General features: G+C 38.5%; 1 protein-coding gene across 2 annotated transcripts in view; it reads left to right on the forward strand.

Annotated features, from left to right (window-relative positions):
* LOC131068391 (protein EI24 homolog) overlaps nucleotides 1-22,431 on the forward strand; it is an 80,684-nt gene that overhangs the window by 19,995 nt on the left and 38,258 nt on the right. For both annotated transcript variants that reach the window (XM_058003573.2, XM_058003572.2), the window contains exons 3-4: nucleotides 9,799-9,958; nucleotides 11,427-11,479. In XM_058003573.2, the coding sequence (XP_057859556.2) occupies nucleotides 9,799-9,958; nucleotides 11,427-11,479 (213 nt within the window). The remainder of the gene's footprint in view (nucleotides 1-9,798; nucleotides 9,959-11,426; nucleotides 11,480-22,431) is intronic.

Consider the following 22,431-nt stretch of genomic DNA (forward strand, 5'->3'; position numbering starts at 1 on the left):
AGATGGGTCAGTAGCTCAGTGGTAGAGCACTCCAACAACGTATGGAAGGTCCTCGGTTCGAGTCCTAGCTGGTCCATGTCTCAACATGGTATCAGAGCCAGGTCCAGGCTAGGAGCCCCAAGCACACGAGAGGTGTGGCTTAAAGGGGGGGGTGTTGGTGTTGGAAATAAGTCACATTCGGACTGACGATGGATTGGTCCAAGAGGGGCTAGTAGCTCAGTGGTAGAGCACTCCAACAACGTATGGAAGGTCCTAGGTTCGAGTCCTAGCTGGTCCATGTCTCAACAGTCTAATCGGCCTAATCGTCTTAGAGGGAGTGTTGATGCTATGGTCGGATTCCTTCAGGCCGACGTAGACAACATAAAGGTTGTGATAATATAATTATTGTGATATAATAATTATATTGATAATTATTGATAATATAGTAATTAAATTGATAATATAATTATTATATTATTATTGCGATTATTGTGATAATATTATTATTATGAGATAATATAACTATATTATTATGTGATAATATAATTATAATATATTGTATAATTATTATATTATATGATAATATAATATTACTATATTATATTAATAATATTATAATTGGTGCCACTTGGAAGAGTGGCGTCCCTTGGTGAAGGGGCACCACTAAAGGTATAAAGGAAGATTAATCTTCTCTCTTGAATGACATAGAGATATAACACACAATCTGCTATATTAAGAATAAGTAGTGCTTGGGGGAGACAATCGTGTATTGTCTATGGCTGGGAGGGCAAATCAGTGCCCGTGGTTAATCGAGCACCATAAGTTCAACATGGTATCAGAGCCAGGTCCAGGCTAGGAGCCCCAAGCACACGAGAGGTGTGGCTTAAGGGGGGGTGTTGGTGTTGGAAATAAGCCACACCCAGACCAACGATGGACTGGTCCAAGAGGGGCCAGTAGCTCAGTGGTAGAGCACTCCAGCTGCGTATGGAAGGTCCTAGGTTCGAGTCCTAGCTGGTCCATGTTTCAACAACTAGGCGCTATCTCTCAAGCACGAAATTGAAGGCACTAGGAGGTATGCATCCCTCGAAGCAAGAGTCTCACAGTATTTCGACAACACTTCGTTATCATAGCAAATGGATATCCCAAAAATGAGAGCCCAAGGCCTTTATTTATAACTTTTCACCAGGCCAAATTCAAATTCAAATTCATTCCAAATGGCACCCAAACCAAATGCATTTTCATTTCATCCTCATTAGGCACATTTAATTTTACTTCCTTAGCATATGGCGTCCAAAACATGACCCCCTGTAAGTCGCACTTTTTGGGATAACTTAAGGTTTATAAAATAATATTAATCAATTTGCACTTTGGCGTCCAAGGAGGTGAAATAATTTGCCCAAATAGACTTAGGATAAAATTAATATTTTCCTCCTCTAAGTCATCCCAAATCAAGATGTAATATATATAAGCTTTAATCAATAAAATATACCTTCTTCAACAACTGCCACATTTGAATCGAAGCCAAGGTATTGAATTTCAAAAATAGTCATCCGAACCAAAATAACACTGCCATAAATAGCCACTGAGCTGAGTTGTAGAACCCTTGCCAAAAATAACACTGCTAAAAATAGTACTTGCTATAAATAGCATACTGCTAAAAATAGTAAGTTTTTCCAAAGTAAGTGATTTTAACCCTAATTTGAGCAGCTGTCATACTTACTAAAAATAGTAAGTCCAGAAAAGATCTTCAGATTGATTTGCATGTTATACCATCGTAGAGCTCTCAGAAAACCCAGAAAAACCTAGAGAAATTAGCTACCTTCGCCTCCACTTACTAAAAATAGTAAGTTTGTCAAACTTCGCTACTTGCTATTCATGTACCATCATTGCGAAGCTTTTTGAAAACCCCATAAGGAATCTGGAACCCAAACTGACAAATTCCAACATGCAAGCCTTCGAAAATGATGAAATATCCTCCCAGGGATAGGAAACCCTAATTTTTGCTTCCGACTAGCCTATGGGTCTCTAGAATAGGCTAACGGCCAACTGAGCTGATTACCGCTGATAAGGGGACATTACACTCTACAAGGAAAGATTTAACATTGACCTTGGATTTCCCTTGGAAATCCAAGATCAATGTGAAGGACTCTACAACAATTGCAAAGGAATCAAGGAATTTCAAGACCAAGGGTTCCGAAAGTAAAGATAAAGACTTGTTCCACATTTCAAGAAGATGTCAAAATGATCACGATCAAGACATTACAACATAAAGTTAGGAATTATCCTATATCAAGGAATTTCAAGATCAAAGACCCCCAAGGAGAGAAGTGTTTCAAGATTCCAAAGTAGAGAATCAAAATTCGAGGAGGACATCACAAGAACATGGTCGATCCCAAACACGAGAATGAAATGTAAATCATCACAAGAAGGATTCCAAAACATGAAGATGTGAAAGTGAAATGTGATCAAGGAGGAAAGAAGATAGTTTCAGAAGAGTTAATCGAAGTTAGAAACTTGATCAAGATAATGCAATTGGGGAATATGAACCAAAGAAACGGGACTCGGACTCAGCGAGGCCGACTCCACTCGGAACTCGGACTTTGGAGTCAAAACTCGGCTGGACTCGACAAAGTGAAAAACTCAAGAAATTTATAGATTTTTAAAGATTTAAAACTTGTTTCATGCACCCTTTATTAAATACACCTTAAAGACACAATAACATCATCAAATAGAAGCTAATTTGATTACATACACAAGTATACATCAATCACATAATCATAAATGCAAATTGTAGCTGAAGGAAATAACAAACATAGATATATAAATATTGTCAAATGTATACATTATTACAAAATTCATGGAATAAAAAATCCATGTCATCATATGATCAAATGAGATGCAAACTCTTCCTTTCCAACTCTTGATGCACCAAATGAAAGTATATGTTGTTATATGGAATTGGAGCCTAATCAGATTCGGAGGTTAAAATTTCTCTACTTTATCGGCGCAATTTCCCCCCAACTTTACGACGAGGGTTTGGGGGCAGCGCCCCCAAGTTGGGGTCAAGGGGCAACGCCCCTTGCGGTGTCCATGAAGACTAAGACTTGGGATCTCATACATCTTCCACTAGGGAAGAAACCCATTGGTTGCAAATGATTGTACAATGTAGGAATAGTTGCAAAAGGGTTCTCATAGAGAGAGGGCACTGACTATGAGGAGACCATTGCTCCTACAACAAAGGTGAGCACCATCTAATTAGTTCTAGCCTTGGACGCTTAATTTGGTTGTACAGTTTATCAAATGGTCATGAATAGTTCCTTTCTCAATGGTATTTTGGAGGAAGAGTACATATATATCAACTAGAGTTTTTAGGTTATAGGGAAGGAGCATCTTGTGTGCCAATTGAAGAAAGCTTTATATGGCCTAAAGTAGGCATCCATGGCATGGTACATCAAAATTGATAGGTACTTGGATGAATAGGGTTTCCAACGGAGTTGTTCAGATTCTAATCTATGTGTCCAAGGCATAGGTAATGATTTCATTCTACTAGTCATATATGTGGATGACATCATAATTGTAAGTAGTAAGGCACATGCTATTGAACAGATCAAATCTAATATGAGTACAACTTTCGACATTATTGTCTAGGCCTCCTACATCACTGCATAGGTGTAAAAGTTTGGCAAACAGGTGGCAGCATTTTTGTTGCACAATCCAAATATGCTAGGATTTTGCTCAATAAATTTAGAATGATAGGATTGGAAAATATGGTCTATACCTATTTAGGAAGAGCTATATCTTTAAGTCAACGCTGATTCTCAAATAGTTAATGACTACAAGCAACTAGCGGGGACCTTAATATTATGTTACAGCCACTAGATTTGATTTGACCTATGCTATGAGTTTCATTTCATAATCCATGACAATACCAAAGATAGAACATTGGATTGCATCAAGGAGGGTGTTGAGATATGTGAAAGGGACACTTGACTTTGACATTCTATATAGTAGAAACAAAGATCTTAGGTTGTGTGGGTTTGTAGATTTTTGTAGATTCAAATTGGGTAGATTTTGTGGATGATTGAAAATCCACTTCTAAATATGTTTTTAGCCATATCACAATTGCAATGACATGGACTGTTAAGAAACACCATGCATTAGCTACTTCCTTGATAGAAGTAAAATATTGAGTAGCAGTGCAAGGAGCATGAGGCAATTTGGCTCAATAGGTTGCTTTTTCACATGAAGATGCCATAGATAATGCCTAACACTGTTATGTGACAAACAAGGAGTGCTCAAACTTGCTAAAAATCTAGTCTTTCATGAGCATACCAAACATGTTGAAATACATTGCCAACTTGTTGAAGATGGATCTATCATGCTGCAGCATTGTCCTGACGAATTTGTAAAATCTTGAGATAAGTTTGGTATAGTTAGTAGATTGGCCATTAAGGGTGGGTGTTAAAGTAATTATAAATTGTAATGGTCAATTAGATATTAGTTGTAGGCTTTAATAAAGTTGTTCTGACTTTAGGATATATTTAATGTTTTTTTCGATGTAGTATGTTCTTTTTATTAGTCCCACATTCACAATGTGGGTTGTCTTGGCCCCTTGGGTACTTGTAATCATAAATAAGAAATCTTTTGCTTCTTATTTTATTAATGGATATCTTGGTAATCTTTGTGTGCTTGATTTCTGTAGTATTTTGTCATGGTCAATCGTGAGAGAACTCCCTTTGCTACAAACAAGGCCATGAACATCTCTATGCTCCCATTTGTAGTGCGCTTAATTTTATACAGCTATATGGAATCAATCACTGATTCCCCTCTAGTGTTGGTACAATCTTCAGATGTTAATCTTGATGATAGTCATACTCTGCCAAGGCTTCATACCAAAATTGTTTTGTAACTGCCTCCTGAAAACTTGAAGGCTGTGCATCAAGAGTAGATGCCACTAAAGCAAGATATCTAGGAATTGTTTTAAGTGGATGGCTTACCTAAATGATGAATTTTGACTTGCCAACATTCTCCTCTGCTCTTGTAAAACTTGGCAAAGCCATCTCAGGTTCCTTGATGAACTGGATGGCTCTATGACTTCTTCTCTGCTGCAATTTATCAAATCAGAATCTGATTCTGGTCTGAATTAGGTGCACCAGGTATCTTGGCCTTTTATACTGAAGGAAGCTTTTGAGAACTTGTGAATCATTCCTCAATAAATTTTATTTTCCTACTTCCAATGAATGAGAGTATACCTCCAAGGAATTTGACAGCTACTTCTCAGAAACAGGGATAAAGAGGGATCTATCATTGTGAAATAATCCACAACTGAATGGAGTGGCTGAGAGGAAGAGTAGGTCCATTATTGAGATAACCAAGTGGATGATCTATGAAAAGGATTTGCTCATGCTAGGCTGAAGCACTTGCCCACATTGCCTTTCTTACCTAACAATATAGATATGACAATACTTAGATGTCTCAGTCTACTCCAGAGAGATGCTTTTGATACTAGAAGGTTCCATCTTTGTTATTTTATCTAAAAGCACATGTATGCAAAGTTAAACAGGAGAACCCAAAACTTAGAAATCAGATACCTTTGGCTTCTCACTTATGTAGGCCTCTTGCCATGTTCTCAGCTACTCAATTTAGTTGTGGACTATTTGTCACTGAGAGATCCCTCTGTATCCCCACTTCTGGGAAGTAACTGTCAAACTCTTTGGAGGTATACTCTCCCCCATTATCTGACCGTTCTCTTTGATCTTGGGTACTTCCATGCACCATGTTCTTCAGAAGTGTTAGATTGCAATATTGCAAATGTTCAAATTTGTTGTGCCATAGCTCACACAATTTGGAAGGTCATACATCAAATCTCCATGAGCTTGAGTTCTTGCAAGTGGTCTATAAAATCCACCATCTCAATCATTCTTAGCCAAATCCTGAAAGGCTTCTTGGCTGCAATTTTTGATGATGCACTATATCCTTACATATTCCAGCACTAATGGCAGAAACAACAAAGGGATCCTTATTCAATCCTGGACCATTAAGAACATCTTTCAATTCAAACACATCACTTGAAGACATCTTACAGCATGATTTCATCCCCAGTTGTAGGATAGGTTGTGTTGTCACCTAAAGCAGCTTGAACTCCTACATGTTCCTTCTAAAGCATGCAGAAAAAGTTTACTATAATGAGATGTGTCTTGATGCTTTATCCTCCACATACGAACTTTGCTCAATAGCAGTGTCAGAAGAGAGTTGAAATCATTGATGTCCCTGCATTCCCTACAAACTGCCTAGGTATTGTCACCTGAAGCAGCTTGAACTCCTACATGTTCCTTCTAAAGCATGCAGAAAACGTTTACTGTAATGAGATGCGTCTTGATGCTCTATTCTCCACATACCAACTTTGCTCAATAGCAGTGTTAGAAGAGAGTTGAATTTATAGAGAATGTGGTTTCTAGTTTAGATGCAAGTTCATCTAGCTTAGTCGATGTCCCTGTGCAATGACCCCTACTAGGCGGCTGCCTGTATAATTAACATACATTATTATTTCTTAAATCAGAACACTAAACTAGAGAACAATTAGCATTCATAATATTGATAGTTAGTATGCTGAAGCCCCAATCCTTACTTTTTTCCTAATCATCAATCCTAACGGAGGATGGGGAATTACTTGTTAGGGCGCTAGGAAAATCATTCTCCACAAATAGGCCTAAGGGTTTCTGGAACACTGTTCCATACCACCTCTTGGGGCTCACCTATTTTGGGAGGTATTACAACCGCTTTTCCCTAACAAAACCAACCTATCCTCATGAGGGGCAATAGAGAATGATTAAGTATTACACTATGAATGTACTATCTTTCCCTTTACCTGGATATTTTCTTTCTTGAGATTCATGAGCATTAGAACCCTTATTACATTCTAACAGTTATCTCAGCTTTTCATTTTGTTTCACCCAGCATTTTAGGACAAGTTTTCTTTTTCTTTCTTCCCAGGGCCTTTTCTTTTTTGTCTTTCTTTATCTTCCAAATAAAAGCATGTTGCCACCTTTTCTCTTCTCGCTTAAATTGATTCCCTTCATTTTTCCTCTTGGAAAATGATGTCTCCAAGGTGATAATAAGAAGGTAACTACTCTCACTCATCAAAACCTGTAGCAAAAGAATTTGAAGCTGGCGAGAAACCATATAGTACAATAGGCACTAATTTATCACCTTTGATCTCTGTACTGATAGAAAACAACTGATGTTACAACTCAGTGATCTTCATAAGGTAGCTGGTTACTGTTATTGTATTTAACCATCCAAATCTGGGACAACTTGTTTAGTGAAACATCTTCCTAGATATCTTCACACTCAGGTAGAGATCTCTAAGAGCATGAAACATCTTCTTTGCCAACTTTCCTCAAAATATGAGGAATCAGATGGTCGCTCGCGGTTTATGATACTACCTCTTTGCTTTGGCAGTCATTGTAATGTTAGCTGCAAGTTGTTGTCGATCTGTAGGAGGAGAAACTTCACCATTTAAAACACCCCAAAGTTCTAAATCTTCAATGAGAGTTTGGGATTTAATTTCCAAGAAGTGAAATTGAGGCCCCCTTTAATCAGTCCCATGTTGCGAAACAATCATGCTTGTATATATCATTGTTTGCAATCCCTTGAGAGCCCAGCTCAAGTGACAATCAGATCAGTTCAAACACTTAATATATAATCTTTTATAGGCCCTCAATCTGTCACAGGCATTCAAATGTTATCACTTCTCACAAGCACATATGCCTTTATTTAGCTCCATTTTCTGGGACAAATCATTGGGCTTCACATTGCCTCTAGTCTTTTTGACATTTGCTAGCCTTTCTGAGGGATCTTTCATTTCACCACTCAGTAGACCTGAAGATTTTAGGAAAACTCTGATAACATGCTGAAATATCTTTATGAATATTGTAGCAGATCTTTTCAGTAATATCTGGACTTCTTTAAATCTGAAACACACTTTAACCATCAGGTAAAAGTGATCAGATTTTAAAACAAGTTAGAATAATATATCAGCTGAAGAGACGTTGCATATAATAAAACAACAGACTCCACTATACTGATTGGAAGATGTCCTCAAAATTCAGTCTTGTTGGAAAAGCAAATTACAAATGTAAAATTTGAGGCTCAATTTTGAAGAATGATTCTATTAGTCGTGAAATCAGTACAACACCTAAAGATTTTAAATTTTCAGAGTCAGACATAACATATGTGGATACCACTGTGTAATGTTTTTAACTCTGACATTTCAAGTCTCAAACTCCTCTGCAGGGGAATTAGAATATCTTACAACAGTTGATTACAAAAGCAAGAAGGAAAGAATGACCTCAAACAATTCTCAACTCTAGCTGTCAACTGAAGCTATCTTTAACTGAACACCAAATTTAGAATGTGAACTTACAACAGCATTAACTTTGAGCTATATTTCACACATAATTTGATATCTAACAGTCTTAATCGGGTTGCCACACTTTTTACTTGGACATATGAAGTTTGATTGACTTGCAAACAATAACGCTAAAACTATTCACTCTTCTAATCAACTCATAACTGACTCTGAAGTGGAAACTTCTGATGCAACTGTCACTCTTAATCAGTTATTTCCACAATAGAAAGTAATCCCTAAAAGCAGGGCTTGCTAATTTTAGGCGTCTCATCAAAATTAACAGTTAAACTAGATTTGGCCGTCTTCTCCCAAATTAGAAATATTTCATAGAGTAAAAAGTTATAAAAAAAGAAAAAAACTGCAGTTTTTTGAAAACTAATTATAAGCAAACGAAGTTAAAGCTTACAAAGACCACTTGACAAGCTAGAGGACACTACACAATTAAAAATGTACAATGTGCGGTGTTTTATCAGTTCAATAAATACACAAAGTGATTAATCAGCTAACAAATACACAATGCCCTGAAAAATATGATGTGGTTTATCAACTTAGAAAATATGCAATGTGACACTGCACGCTTAAAAACAAACGTGTCCTAGTTTATCAGCTGAACAACTACACAATGCCATGAAACATATAATGTGTTGTCGTTTATCAACTCAGGAAATGTGCAATGCCTTGTGAGATCCAATGAAATCTATAATTATTCTTGGTTGGGTTTTCCATCACAAGAATAATTATTTTATAGAATCTAGCTTATTAGCATCCTTCATCTTAGAATTCAGCTTTGATTTTACATTAATAATAACTTTTTCCCTCTTTTTTAATTTATGCAATATAATGCACTTGCCAAAGAAGTTGAGCAATCGTTACTTCAAATACTTCTCATGAAAATTTGTCGTTTTTTGCAAATATTACTTGAAAGAGGTGAATGTTAGGAATGCTATTATATTGAAATTTGAAACTTAATAAATTGCTTTACCGAAACTTTGTTAGAAAATAATAGTCAAGCATAACTGATCTTTTATGTACCATTTTGATTGGATTTCATGAAGCTTCCTAGTCTTGGACAATTTTCGTCAGTCACTTAAGATTTTGTGCATGGGTAAGTTTGGAAGTGTCTGCGTTAGCCTTGTTTGTAAGCTTCACCAATTTAGAATGGAGCTTGCTGGAGATTATCTCCTTTTAAATTATCCTTCTGCATTTAAGATATATCATGCCCTTCAGACCCCTTGTTTTATGTACAATACCCCCGTGTTTTTTTCACAATTTCAAATATTGATGGATGTTGTTGTTTGGTTACTGTCTCTTTGTAAATAGGAGAATGCATTGTGTTAATGTCATGTGCTGCACATTGAATTCATAGGAAATTTACTAAGCATCTCGTTGCATGTATGCCTTTATTGCAGCATATTTCTTCTCAAATATATGATCACGCCTATCTTACAATGGATTCTGCCTGTCCAGCTGCCTCACCAAGAGAAACCAGATTCACAGGATACTCAAATTATGGAAGCAGGCATAAGATTTTACTCATTGCTTCAGTCTATCCTTATTTCTCTTTTCTATGTAAGCTGTTACTCACCTTATATTGTCCTAAAAAATGTTCTTCTATGTGTCATTGAATGCTTGTTTGCTGGGATCTTAACTAATGCAGTGTTTGCCAAGAATGGATTGTAGTTATATCTTCCCATGGATTGTCACGTCAATCCATTATGTTGTAGAAATCAGAATTATATTGATATATAAGTTGCAATAGTTTTTGGTTTGATTTGTGCTAGTTTGAGTGTTGACTAGCTAGTTTTATTGGTGCTGTTTTGGTGAAGTTTATTGTATATGTTCAAATCTATTATTATAATTGGAAAATCTGATTTAGAACATTACATTTTTGTGCTCATTAACCTATAGCTCCAACCCTTGTCTTTCCCTCCCAAGAAACAGCTATAAGGACAGGATTTAGCACATAAATTATATGAAATCGTGAAAATTCTGTAGGGAAGTAGCCCCAACAATCAATGGGAAGTGACAGAAAATCAAGATCAGTATGGGCATATGACACCTTAGAGACAAGAACCCAAACATAGAAAGATTTTGGGAAATCACTGGGATAGCATTTATAATCCAATAAAAATAAATGAAAGATGCAACAACACCAAAACTAGGCATATAGTATCTAATTCTCAATTTAAATCCAGATTCTAACCCTTAAAATTATAGGTAAACAACCAACACCCAAATAAGATTAAATTTTATAATGTCTTAACAATGAGATACCCAAAAAGTACAACATAGAATATAAATTAGAACAGGACTATCTTAGTGTTTAGGAGATAGAATTTGCAAGCATAGTGATTTTCTTTGTCATAGGAATGAAATGGGTAAAACTAAACCATTGAGTAAAATTGAATAAACAGTTACGTCCATATTTGTCTACTTAGAGGGAAGAAAGAAAGGAATTATATTAGTGGCTACAAACTTTGAAATTAGGCAAACGGGATTCAAAAGCGTAAGTTACAATGGCTTGTCAAGTGTGGTAAATTGAAGTCTGACAACCATAAAGTTGCTATACATAGTTTAAGTTATATGTGGTTCAAAATTTTTAAATTTCTGAAGTGAAAGGTGTGTGAAAGCTTGGTAAAAATACATGGTAGAGGAGTGTTTGCACCCCTAAAGTGAATTTCCCTGTGGATGAGGTCAGATTGGCCAAGGTTGCCCAAAAATTAGTTCAGGGCTTGTCTTTTCTCTGTAGGAATTGGGTTAACAATTGAGCTTGCCTCTTTATGTTGATTTTTGTTCTCCCGACGTATATATTTTTTGTAGCTGAATTTACGCTCTTTTCATAAGTTATGTTATTATCTACCACTTAGTTTTATAAATGATACTATTCCTGTATTTACTAATGAGGTCATAACAACATCATTGTTGCCTCTTGTTAATGTTAAGTCATCTCACATTAGATGATTTTGTATTTATCACTCTATTATTAATATTAACCATATTATGCCTGATTATATTTTGATTTTTGCCTATGTTGCAGGTGTTCTGGTTCTATCCTATGTATGTTTTCAGCTTTATTATAAGCACCTTATGGTAATTATCTTCCATCACATGATCATGCAATGTGTAACATGCTGCATTACATTGTAATTGTAAAATTGTTTTAGGATTAATCTGTAGCATGCATAGGTGCACGATTTTAATGGCATCTAATTACTGTGACAAGGCTTATAAATCACAATATGTGAGAATGAATTTGTTTTTGGAAAAATACTGAGTTTAATATTGTCATATATTACAAATTAAATAATTGTTGGAGACTTGGAGTAATCAGACCACAGACTTTAATAATCAATTAATATTAGATATCAGAGTAACTTTATTTTAGCACCTGATAAGGTTAGAGGTTATGTTAGTGATAGATTTGTTTGGTAAAACTTATATGATGAAACATATAAGTATTCTTGTCTTAATCTCATGCTGACCTTTTGTATCATTCTACTGCTGTATGAATGAAACTATTCTATTTTTTTAATTTCACGTGTATTATTTATATCAACTTGGTACATTTTTGACATGGTACTGAAATCATGCTTATAGGGGATTCAAAAGTTGTAAAAATGCAATACTACATCTAGCTCATGAAGAATGTTTAGGATTAAGATGATTAATGTGATCCATTCAGGTTGTTTGAAGGATTCAAGAGCTAAGTCAGAAGGATAGGGAGATGGGTACGGGTGCATTTCTAGCGAAATTTCCAAGTAACCCTGGAAATGAAATGATGTAGAAACATCCACACAAAACATTAAAAAATAAAAATATATAAATATGAGTAAAAACACACAAAAAGTTCATGTTGTGTAGAAAAAAGGTCCAAAATCACATTCAAACAAAAATAAGTAAAATTACATAAAATATATGAGGATGACACTTCTTTATCTAGAATTAATTTTGAAGAAATTATTAATATTGTTTTTAAGACTAGTAGGTCTTATCTAGATGTGAGGATTTTGGTGGAGCTGTGTAGGGAGAAGGAAATTGTTAGTGAGGGCTTGGTTGGTGTGATCCAGAAAGTCATCTTCTCAATATAAGGGATTCTATGTTCACCCAGCTTGCCTTCCACAATTAAGAAAGAAAAGGAAGATGGAACCGGGAGGGAGGTTAACTAGAAGATGTAATGTCCCCGTTCGAGATGATCCTAAATTTTTCCCTAGAATCACAAGTTCAATAAAAACAAGAGATGTAATATAGTTAGATATATGTTTACCAAAGAAATGTTAAAGCAAGATAGATCCTGGTTGAGATCCTGCAATCATGTTAGACAATTATCGAAAATATAATTCATAAAAGCAATCATTTCTACTAGGGTTAGATAACATATATTCATAACCATCTTAATTTAAATAAATCATACAATATCTATAATTCATTATTGGAGTTCAACCATAATAGGACTTGGATAAGGAGAGGGTGCCCGAAGCAACTCTCACACTAAGCCCAAGAGCGGATATACCATCCCCCTTGGCCTCATGTGGCATTCCGCCATCCATCCCTCATGAGGTGGTGTACTTAGTGGAGGAAGCGTGTATCTGCCCTCCCTATTCGTGCCACCTTATTCACCTTCCTATGATTGAGAGTCCTTTGAATCCATTCGAACAATCAACCATTGTAGAGGTTGGAGGGGAAACCACAATAGGGTGCCTAGAGCATCCTTCCCATCTAAGCCTAAGGGCAGGATGCATCTTGCCCACCTTGGCCTCATGTGGCAGGCTGCCAGCCATCCACCATGAGGTGGTGTACTTGGAAGAGGACCTCATATCAGTTTCTCCCTCATTGTATTCCTTCACTAAACTTGTCATGATTGATTGCCGCAATTTGATGAATAGTCTAGGAATCTAGATCTTCCACATTATTTCTTATATAAGATGTTATGTATCAAATATATTATTTGTTGTATACATATTATTTCCTATATTTATATGTGAGGAATTGTGTATTAAAAACATTATCATGCTGTATACATCAAGCATGCATATTAAACATATATGCATGCATACCACAACGTTTACTAGATCAGGTATGGCTGTATTTTGAATTATAAATTTTCTTAATTTACCAATCTATTCTTATCTTCCTTGTTATTCGATCCACTTGCTTGGTTACTGATCCAAACACTTATTTCTTCCTTATATTTCTATTTCCCATGACGATCCCTCATGGATACTGTTGTTAGGTATTCACACATCGCCCCATCGCAAATTGGGACCCCCACTCTTTTCTGCTTTCTAGGATAGTGTTAGAGTTCTTAGCTATTAGCCTTTGCATCGAAGAAGTATAGGTGGATAGGAACCCAGGAGTCAGGTGGATAGCCTTGTGTGAGGTATGAAATGAGTGAGTTTGTTAGCCTTCAGTAACATCCAAATCACATGAAGTTAAGTCCATCACGAGTTCAACCGAAGAGTGTGAGAGACTGCTGGTTAGGGATACTTCAAATGCCCTTAGTTGAGAGCAAAGTTTACTTCATTTATCCTTTGATAGGAGCGAATTTTGCATTTTAGGCCTTCATAGGGAAAGTTTGACATGTTTTTGTAGATAAAGACTTGAAAAACCTAAAGATTGAGTTGATTAAACAATGAAGCGATTGGAGAAAGAGTTTGTTTTGGTTTGAAATTCACTTCATCTTCAAGCTTAGGAGAGCGAACTTCATGAACTCAAGGAGGGGAGCGAACTTCATGAACTCAAGGAGGAGAGTGAACTTCATGAATCCAAGGAGAGTGAACTTCATGAACTCAAGGAGGGGAGCACACTTCATGAACTCAAGGAGGAGAGCGAACTTCATGAACTCAAGGAGGAGATCACTTCATGAGCAGCAAGGTAAGAGCGAACTTCATGTACATCAAGGTGGGAGTGAACTTCAAGTGCCCCTTCCTTAGAGCAACCTCAACTTCAAGTGCTTCTTCATGAAGGCGATTTCTCTCTAAATGCTCTTATTAAACCTGCAAACCACATAAAATCACACAATCATATCAAATTAGGAGGTTATATAGAAGGTAATATCATGTGTGTTTGATGCTCATTTGTTTGCATTGCAGGAGATGAAGAAAGTAATCAAGGGGATCACTTTGGAGGAGGATTGAAACAAGTCTCTCAAGGATCAAATTTCAACAACAAGATTAAGATACAAAGAAGATATCCTCAAGGGAACTTCATAGACAAGCACACGAAGGTGATTACACAAGGAGCATTCACTTACACAAAGACATGATCCACAACACCAACAACATGAAAGGAGTCACAAAGGAGTTCCAAAGTAGAGAAGCAGTTGTGCCATCAAGAATTCGTTCCAAGGCAACATCAATACTCCAAAACTAAGAGGAAGACAAGATCTATACCTTGCACCTCCATGATTGAAGCCCTCAAGAGGATAGTTTTGTGCCATGGACTTCCGTGTGGTTCTGAAGGTGTTAAATATCACAAAAATGATGTGTGCCATCAAGAATTCGTTCCAAGGCAACATCAATACTCCAAAACTAAGAGGAAGACAAGATCTATACCTTGCACCTCCATGATTGAAGCCCTCAAGAGGATAGTTTCAGAAGAATTAATCAAAGTTAGAAGATCATCGTAATCATTGCTGAAGATAGATAATGTTAAGTATCAAGAAATATTCCTTCATGATGATCTACCAAGTTTACAAGTGCAAGTTGAAGTGGCGTCCTAGTTGTCATCCTAGTTACTACCTCCACCAATCAGAGAAGTTCCACATCAACGTGTCTAGATTCAATGTACATGATTCATCCATGATGGCACAAACTTCGAGGCACCTACCCCCATTATCTATTGGTCATGCCAAAGTGTTGTAATTATTTCATTGGCCAAAATTGAGTTTGTTGTAACAAACCCTAATTAGGGTTTTCATTGTAAAATCTTGACCATTGATCTCAAATTGATCCGAGCCATTGAATTGTATTGAGAGCATTATAAAAGGCTCAAGCTCTTCATTTGTAAAGGTTAATAATTAGCGAATAGAAAATAGAGCTAAGATGATAGCTAGATTAGAATAGAAGTTAGATTTGTTAAGTTTTGGTGATGAGATTATAATAGCAACATTATTAGCCAATAATTTGGATTCTTCCTTACAGAATAGTATCGATATGTTCAGACTATAAATTCAATCTGCCCTATCAATGATGATCTGAAGATAGATAGGAATCACGACACAAAAGAGAAATTCAAACTGATTGTAGATAGTGTAATGCAGAATGGAAGATGAAAGAAACTCTGCAGAACAAAGAACCCGATTTACTATAGATGCTGATCGAATCTGATATGTAGAATGTAGGACTGTGTTTTATGATGCTATCTTATCCTTCTTATCGATCTGCAGATGGAGGGAGAGATCTATCTTAAAATACTTAATGTGATGCATGTTCCAAACAATACATCTCTATTCAACCATCGCGTCTCCCCCCCTTGAATCGGTTATGCATAAATACGTCTAAATACTGCAGTTAGTTAATGTGTTTTTACATAGAATCGATTCATGTATTTAATCGATTCATAGATTAATTGTTATGTAGCATCGATTCATATATGAATCGGTTCATGTACATTAAGCATTACATAGAATCGAATTTTATATATATATATATTTGTTGACAACGAATATTAATATCATTTCATCATAACAATATATTAATTAATTGGTGAACTAAGTTGTCCGATTAGACAACTTAGTTGACTCAGTCAGATTAGAAGATTACTTACCGACGCTAATCTTCAACACTCCCTCTTAGCTAGGGAGGAATCTTACTCAAGATCTGAGTCACATAGGTATCACCTCACTGTGATAGCAAATAGCATGGCAAATCCATAGACATCACCTCATGTGATGTCCAACATTATGGCTTATCCACGGATATCACCTCACGTGATATCCACCATAAATATCTCCTCAAGTAATATCCACCATTATGGCATATCCATATATATCACCTCACATGATATCCACCATTATGGCATATCCATAGATATCACCTCATGAGATATCAATCATTATGGCATATCCACGAATATCACTTCTCATGATATCCACCATAGATATCTCCTTATGTGATATCCACCATTATGGCTTGTCCACGGATATCACTTCACATGATATCCACCATTATGGCATATCCATAGATATTACCTCTCAAGATATCAACCATTATGGCATATCCACATATATCATGTCACATGATATCCACCATAATGGTTTAATTAACCAATAGTGTAAGATCGTCACCTTACAACAATGGTAAGATGTACAAGTGTTCATCATTGTGAAATCGTCAACTCACAATGATATTCACCATAGCTCATCCAGAGGGTAAACACAAAAGCACAAGAAGATCATCACGGATTCTCTCACATGATGTTATCATGGAGTCACACACATGACATTCACCATGAACCATATCAGAGGGTGAGATAAGGTTTTCACCTTAGATCTTTCTCAAAAATAATTATATTAACAAGAGTTTACACTTTAAACATCTTATACAGAGAAGAATACACTAGTATAATAAACACTACTAACAAATCAATAATGTTGAGACTCAATCTCAGGTAGGGCTACATTTTCCACCATACCAAGCTTACCTCGAAAGTACAAAAACTTTATTCTAGAGAGAAGCTTGGTGAGAATGTCTGCCGTCTGTTCATCAGTACTAATGTATCTTAACTGAATAGAATACCTTTTCACCATGTCTCTAACTTGATCTCCATATGCTTTGACCTTTCATGAAATACAAGGTGGGAGCCTGCATCACTCTTGGTGTATTCCAAGCTCACCAAGTATTTTATCTATCCAGGAATATCATGACCTAGGAGTTAGCATAAAGGCATTCCACCCTACATACATAGGTCTCCATCCTATGAATCATAGTCCTTTGACTGATCGCTAGAGAAACCATCTTGACATGGTCCACTCCCTCTGAACTAATATGACCAAGATCCTCGGATATCAATCGAAGCACGTCCTCTTAGCTGCTCCCTCTATCACAGAACCATCTCTGCTCACATGGTCCCAATCATGGAAGATATCTTGCTTCAAGAGACTCTCATCATCTAGTATGATCCTCATACAGCTAGATCCAAAGCCACCATGGATCTACTGTCATAAGATCGAGCCCTAGGCAGGAATATGACCATCCTGAGATTTAGAACAAAATCTCCTTGGAGTGCGCTCCCTCTCACTAGAGGAGCCTTCTTGTCTCATCTTGCTTCATAACCCTAGATGCTATAATCACTTGCACAAATGCCTCTATGACTTTCACAAGTGAATTACACTTCTGCAGGTAAATATTTGTTTTGGAAATGCAAAATCTCAGAATCTCCACTAAAGTCCTCTGCATATTCTTCTTGAATTTCAATCCCTTTATCACAAATAGAACTTCAAAACTCCATAACATGAAAAGCAACAGCCTATGATTCTAAAGATGTCTTACATGTAAGAGACAAGTTTCTCATAGTAGATTGAAGAAATTAAAAAGAAAAAACAAGATATCCAAATGCAGCTTGTCGTAAGGGAACATCTGCTGACAATGTTGTTTCACAAATAACACGTATAATTTAATTGCATGAATTAATAACTACATATGAAATTCATGAATATTATTCAACCATAAAACTTATCTCTTTCAAATCAGAATATGAATCCATTTGCATCCTTTTGTGGAAGAGTCTCACCAACATCCACAATGGAAGCTTGAGGCATAGTCTTGGTTGGACATTTCATTGCGTAGTGACCATATTTGTCACATCTAAAGCATTGGATTTCTGAAATATCCTTCCTTCTTTTGAAGTGTCCTTTCTTACCTTTCTTCTTTGAGAAGTGAGAGGCAAGGACATGAATATCTTCATTTGTAGAACTTTGATCAATGCCTCTTGTGACCAATCTTGACTCTTCTTGAATGCAGTCTGTCTTCAATCGATCAAACTAAGGAAGTTTAGATCGTGCACTTATCCCTTGAATGAATGATTCCCAAGAAGAAGGGAGACCATTGAGGGCCAAGATGGTTAACTCTTTACTTTCAATTGTGTGACCAATGGTGGAGAGCTGGTCTCTTAGTTCTGTTATCCTCATGAAGTTTGAGGTGATAGATTTGCCCTTGATCATTTTTACATGATGGAGTTGTTGCTTTAATGCAAGAGCTCTATGTTGCCGGGAATAATCATTATGTCATGTTGTCGTATTATGTTATGTTGTCGTCGGTAGTTATGAGTTACGACAGTCAGTTAGTCGTCCCGAAAGGCAGTTGGACGCGACGGTTGGTCGCACCCCTTCGGGTATTATATATTGCATACCTTCCCTTCGTAGTGGCATCATCATAGTGGTATTTGGGTTTAATGTTATAAGCACTTGATGTATATGGACTGTTGAATTAATACAAAAACTGGTTCTTTAATATATTTCAATTATGTTCTGTGCATTTACTTTCTGCGTTTAATCGTTTATCCGTATGTGGCAAACATTTGGCACCATTGCCTAGACATACTCGGGAAAGGAAGGAGCGGATGGCGTACGGACATGATGGGCCTAACCGTCGGTGAGATTAACTAAGAGGCTGACGATGCACAAACGGAGCTCTACGATGGAGAGGACACTGCAACGAGGGAATTCTCAATCCTGCTTCAGGCGGCCATCAAGACCTACGTCCGAAGAGAGGCCATGAAGGCTGAAGTTCCAACAAGTGCCGTGTGGACAGCACTGGAAGTTAGCCCCGCAATGAATCGGTTGATGAACCACCTCCCCCGGTTGCTTGCACAGGCATCACTGGCACAACGAACCCGCCTGGAGGAGATTGCCCGTGAGGAGCGACGCCAACAGGTCCTTTGACAGTACGAAGAAAACAATCGTCATTGGGACGTAGAGCGTGATGGCAAGAGGCGAAGGGGAAATTGAACCCTGTAATAATCCCGACACAATGTTGACATAAATTGTGGCCAAAAGGGAAAATAATAAAAGTTTTTTTTTTGTGTGTACATGGTGTGTGCTTGCTATATACAGAAGTAATTTATGCCCAATATACTAAATAAGGACAAAAGTAAAAAGATACGAAGTGACGAATGGGAAGTGGCACAAAGAGCGTTGAATCTCAGACAACAAATAGAACAAAGGCGTAGGCTAAGGCAGCTTGCCGAGGGACAACCGACTGAGGGGTTGCTCGAAGGGAACCCAGGAGGTGTCACGGAGGTTGTGGAGGCAGAGATAGACAGAGAGAATTACACTCACTACACTGTCGTAGGGTTGCTCGAAGGGAACCTAGGAGTCACGGAGGGTGCCGAAGGAGAACTCTACAGTTCGCCAGAATACCACTGTAGGGTAAGAAGTCACGAAGATTTGGTGGAACAAACAAGGTGAAGTCTAAACTTGATTGACGCTACCAGAGACCTACTAAAGAACTTGTCAATTTCGGAGGACAACCAGAGGAAGACGACTGAAGGTGACGGTACAGCTGACGGTGCCGAGGGAGCACAAGGGTATCGTACGGTACGGGAGGCAATTTGTTCGGTTCTTGGTCAACAACCTTCTCCGGTGGAGGGTTAGGTGCAGAAGGCAGAGGCGGAGGATCACCAGGTACAAGCACACAAGGCACCAGAGGAGCGAGACCCAGCGGTTGGATGGCAAGTAAGCAGAAGCTGCCGAAGTGCAACGACGATGGGAAGGAAGATCCTGTCCGCCATTGCCGCACTTGCGAAACCATATGGTCAGCGAACGGTGTTAGCAACCAGGACGAATGCATAACACAATTTCCAGCAACCTTAAGGGGAGTGGCCATCGACTGGTACTCCAATACGGATAAGACCAAAGTTGGCACATGGCCCAACCTAAAGGAGTTCGAGATAGAGTTTCGCCTTAGAGACGATAATGAAATAGTAGCCGAAATCTATGGCACAAAGTAGAACAAGAACGAGATTGTCCGAGCCTATAGTCGGCGGCTCAAGGAACTATTGGGGAAAATGGAGAGTCAACCAGCGGATGGGTTGAAAAAGAGATGGTTCGTGGAGGGGTTGAAACACTCTATCCGGAAGAAGATGAAAATTGTTCCACCAACCTCGTATGAAGATGAATATAATAGAGCGATGGATCTCGAGAGCGTGACCAAGACATCCAAGAAGAAAAAGAAGAAGGATAGCTTGTTCGAGGATGATAACTCTTCCGAGGGAAGCAGCAATGACGACAAGTTCGACAAAAAGGTGCAAGCCCTGCAGAAGGACATGTTGAGGATGATGAAAGAGCTGAAGGTTATGAAGGGAGGTTCGAGCAAGACCGACGAAGGGGAGCTTTGGTGCATGGAATGTAAGACGAACGGCCACACGAAAGGCTCCTGCCCAAAGAAAGCCTATTGTGATATATGCCAGTTGATGGGGCATCCCACCAGGGAATGCCCCTACAACATGAAAACACGAAACCAACAAGTATTGCTTATGTAGGAACAACCAACTACATCGGGCGGTACCGACAGCTCCTAGGAGAACAATAATGCAACATTGGGAGGCTATCGAGATAACCGGTGGGGAGGACGAAACAACAATAACAATACAAGGAGCCGGATCCAATACGACTCCAAAGGCCGACCGATGATACAATGTAGAGCGTGCAGCCAGTGGGGGCACTTCGCCCGAGACTGTCCGAAGGGAGAGGCCACACAATATTTGTGCAAATGGTGCAGATTGGGAGACCACGAAGACGCCACCTGCCCGAAGTTCGGCGTCAACTTGCTCAATATCGAGGAAACCAAAGAAGAACAATAATGCAACATTGGGAGGCTATCGAGATAACCGGTGGGGAGGACGAAACAACAATAACAATACAAGGAGCCGGATCCAATACGACTCCAAAGGCCGACCGATGATACAATGTAGAGCGTGCAGCCAGTGGGGGCACTTCGCCCGAGACTGTCCGAAGGGAGAGGCCACACAATATTTGTGCAAATGGTGCAGATTGGGAGACCACGAAGACGCCACCTGCCCGAAGTTCGGCGTCAACTTGCTCAATATCGAGGAAACCAAAGAAGAGGAAGTGCTGGCCGTATCCGGCGCCCAAGCCAGACAAGCAATGTGCCCAGACCTGGAGATGGAGAAGCGAAGGGTACGGGAAGAAATTGAGAAAGAGATACGAGAGGGGGCGAAGGTGAAGGGTACAACAGGTACTTCCAGCCGAGCGGAGGAGGCTATACTAAATCAAATTTTAAAACTGGAGGTGCCTATGAAGGTACATGACCTCCTCTAGACGATGCCTCAATTACGAACGACGTTGCTGAATAATCTCTCCCAACAACGCACCAATACCAGCCACCGCACAGATGTTCCTGGGGGGTCTGCAATAGACCCCATGCTGTTGGTAGTTAACACTGGCAGGAACCTGACCATTGTGGAGATGGGTATCCTTGGCACCATTCTAACCTATACCATTGTCGATGGTGGATTAGGAGTGAATGTTCTTCCAGAAGAAACATGGCGGAAGCTAGGGAAGCCGATGCTGAAGCCATCTACATTCAATCTATTGGGAGCAGATCAGCATGGAATCAAACCCATCGGGACACTGATGGGCCAACAAGTTACCATCGAGACGCAACCCTTCATATTGGACTTAATGGTAATCCCACAAAAGAAAAAAGGGTATGATGCGATCTTAGGGAGAGCGTGGCTGGTGGCAGCCAAGGCCACCCACAACTGGAAGAAGAACACTCTGTTTATGGAGAATGGAGGAAGGAAGTTTATCATAGACCTTGGGACGCAGTTGGTTAGTGAGGAACTGACATCATCTTCGGAATCGGAGGGTGAAGGAGAAGGCAACCTGAGGAACGAAGGACGGGGCTGCAAGGAGCCCAACGACGAAGGGATTCTCAAACTAGGAGAGTGCTCTGAGGATGAGACGAGGTCATTGAACGGACTCTTCCACTGGCAGATGGAGGATTACGAAATGTTCCAGAGCTACAGGCTCGAAGTAGAGGAACCAGAGCAAGTAACAGAGGAAGTGTACCTGCCGGAATATT

This window comes from Cryptomeria japonica, chromosome 5 (genome assembly GCF_030272615.1).
Source record: "Cryptomeria japonica chromosome 5, Sugi_1.0, whole genome shotgun sequence".
NCBI classification, from domain to species: Eukaryota; Viridiplantae; Streptophyta; class Pinopsida; order Cupressales; family Cupressaceae; genus Cryptomeria; species Cryptomeria japonica.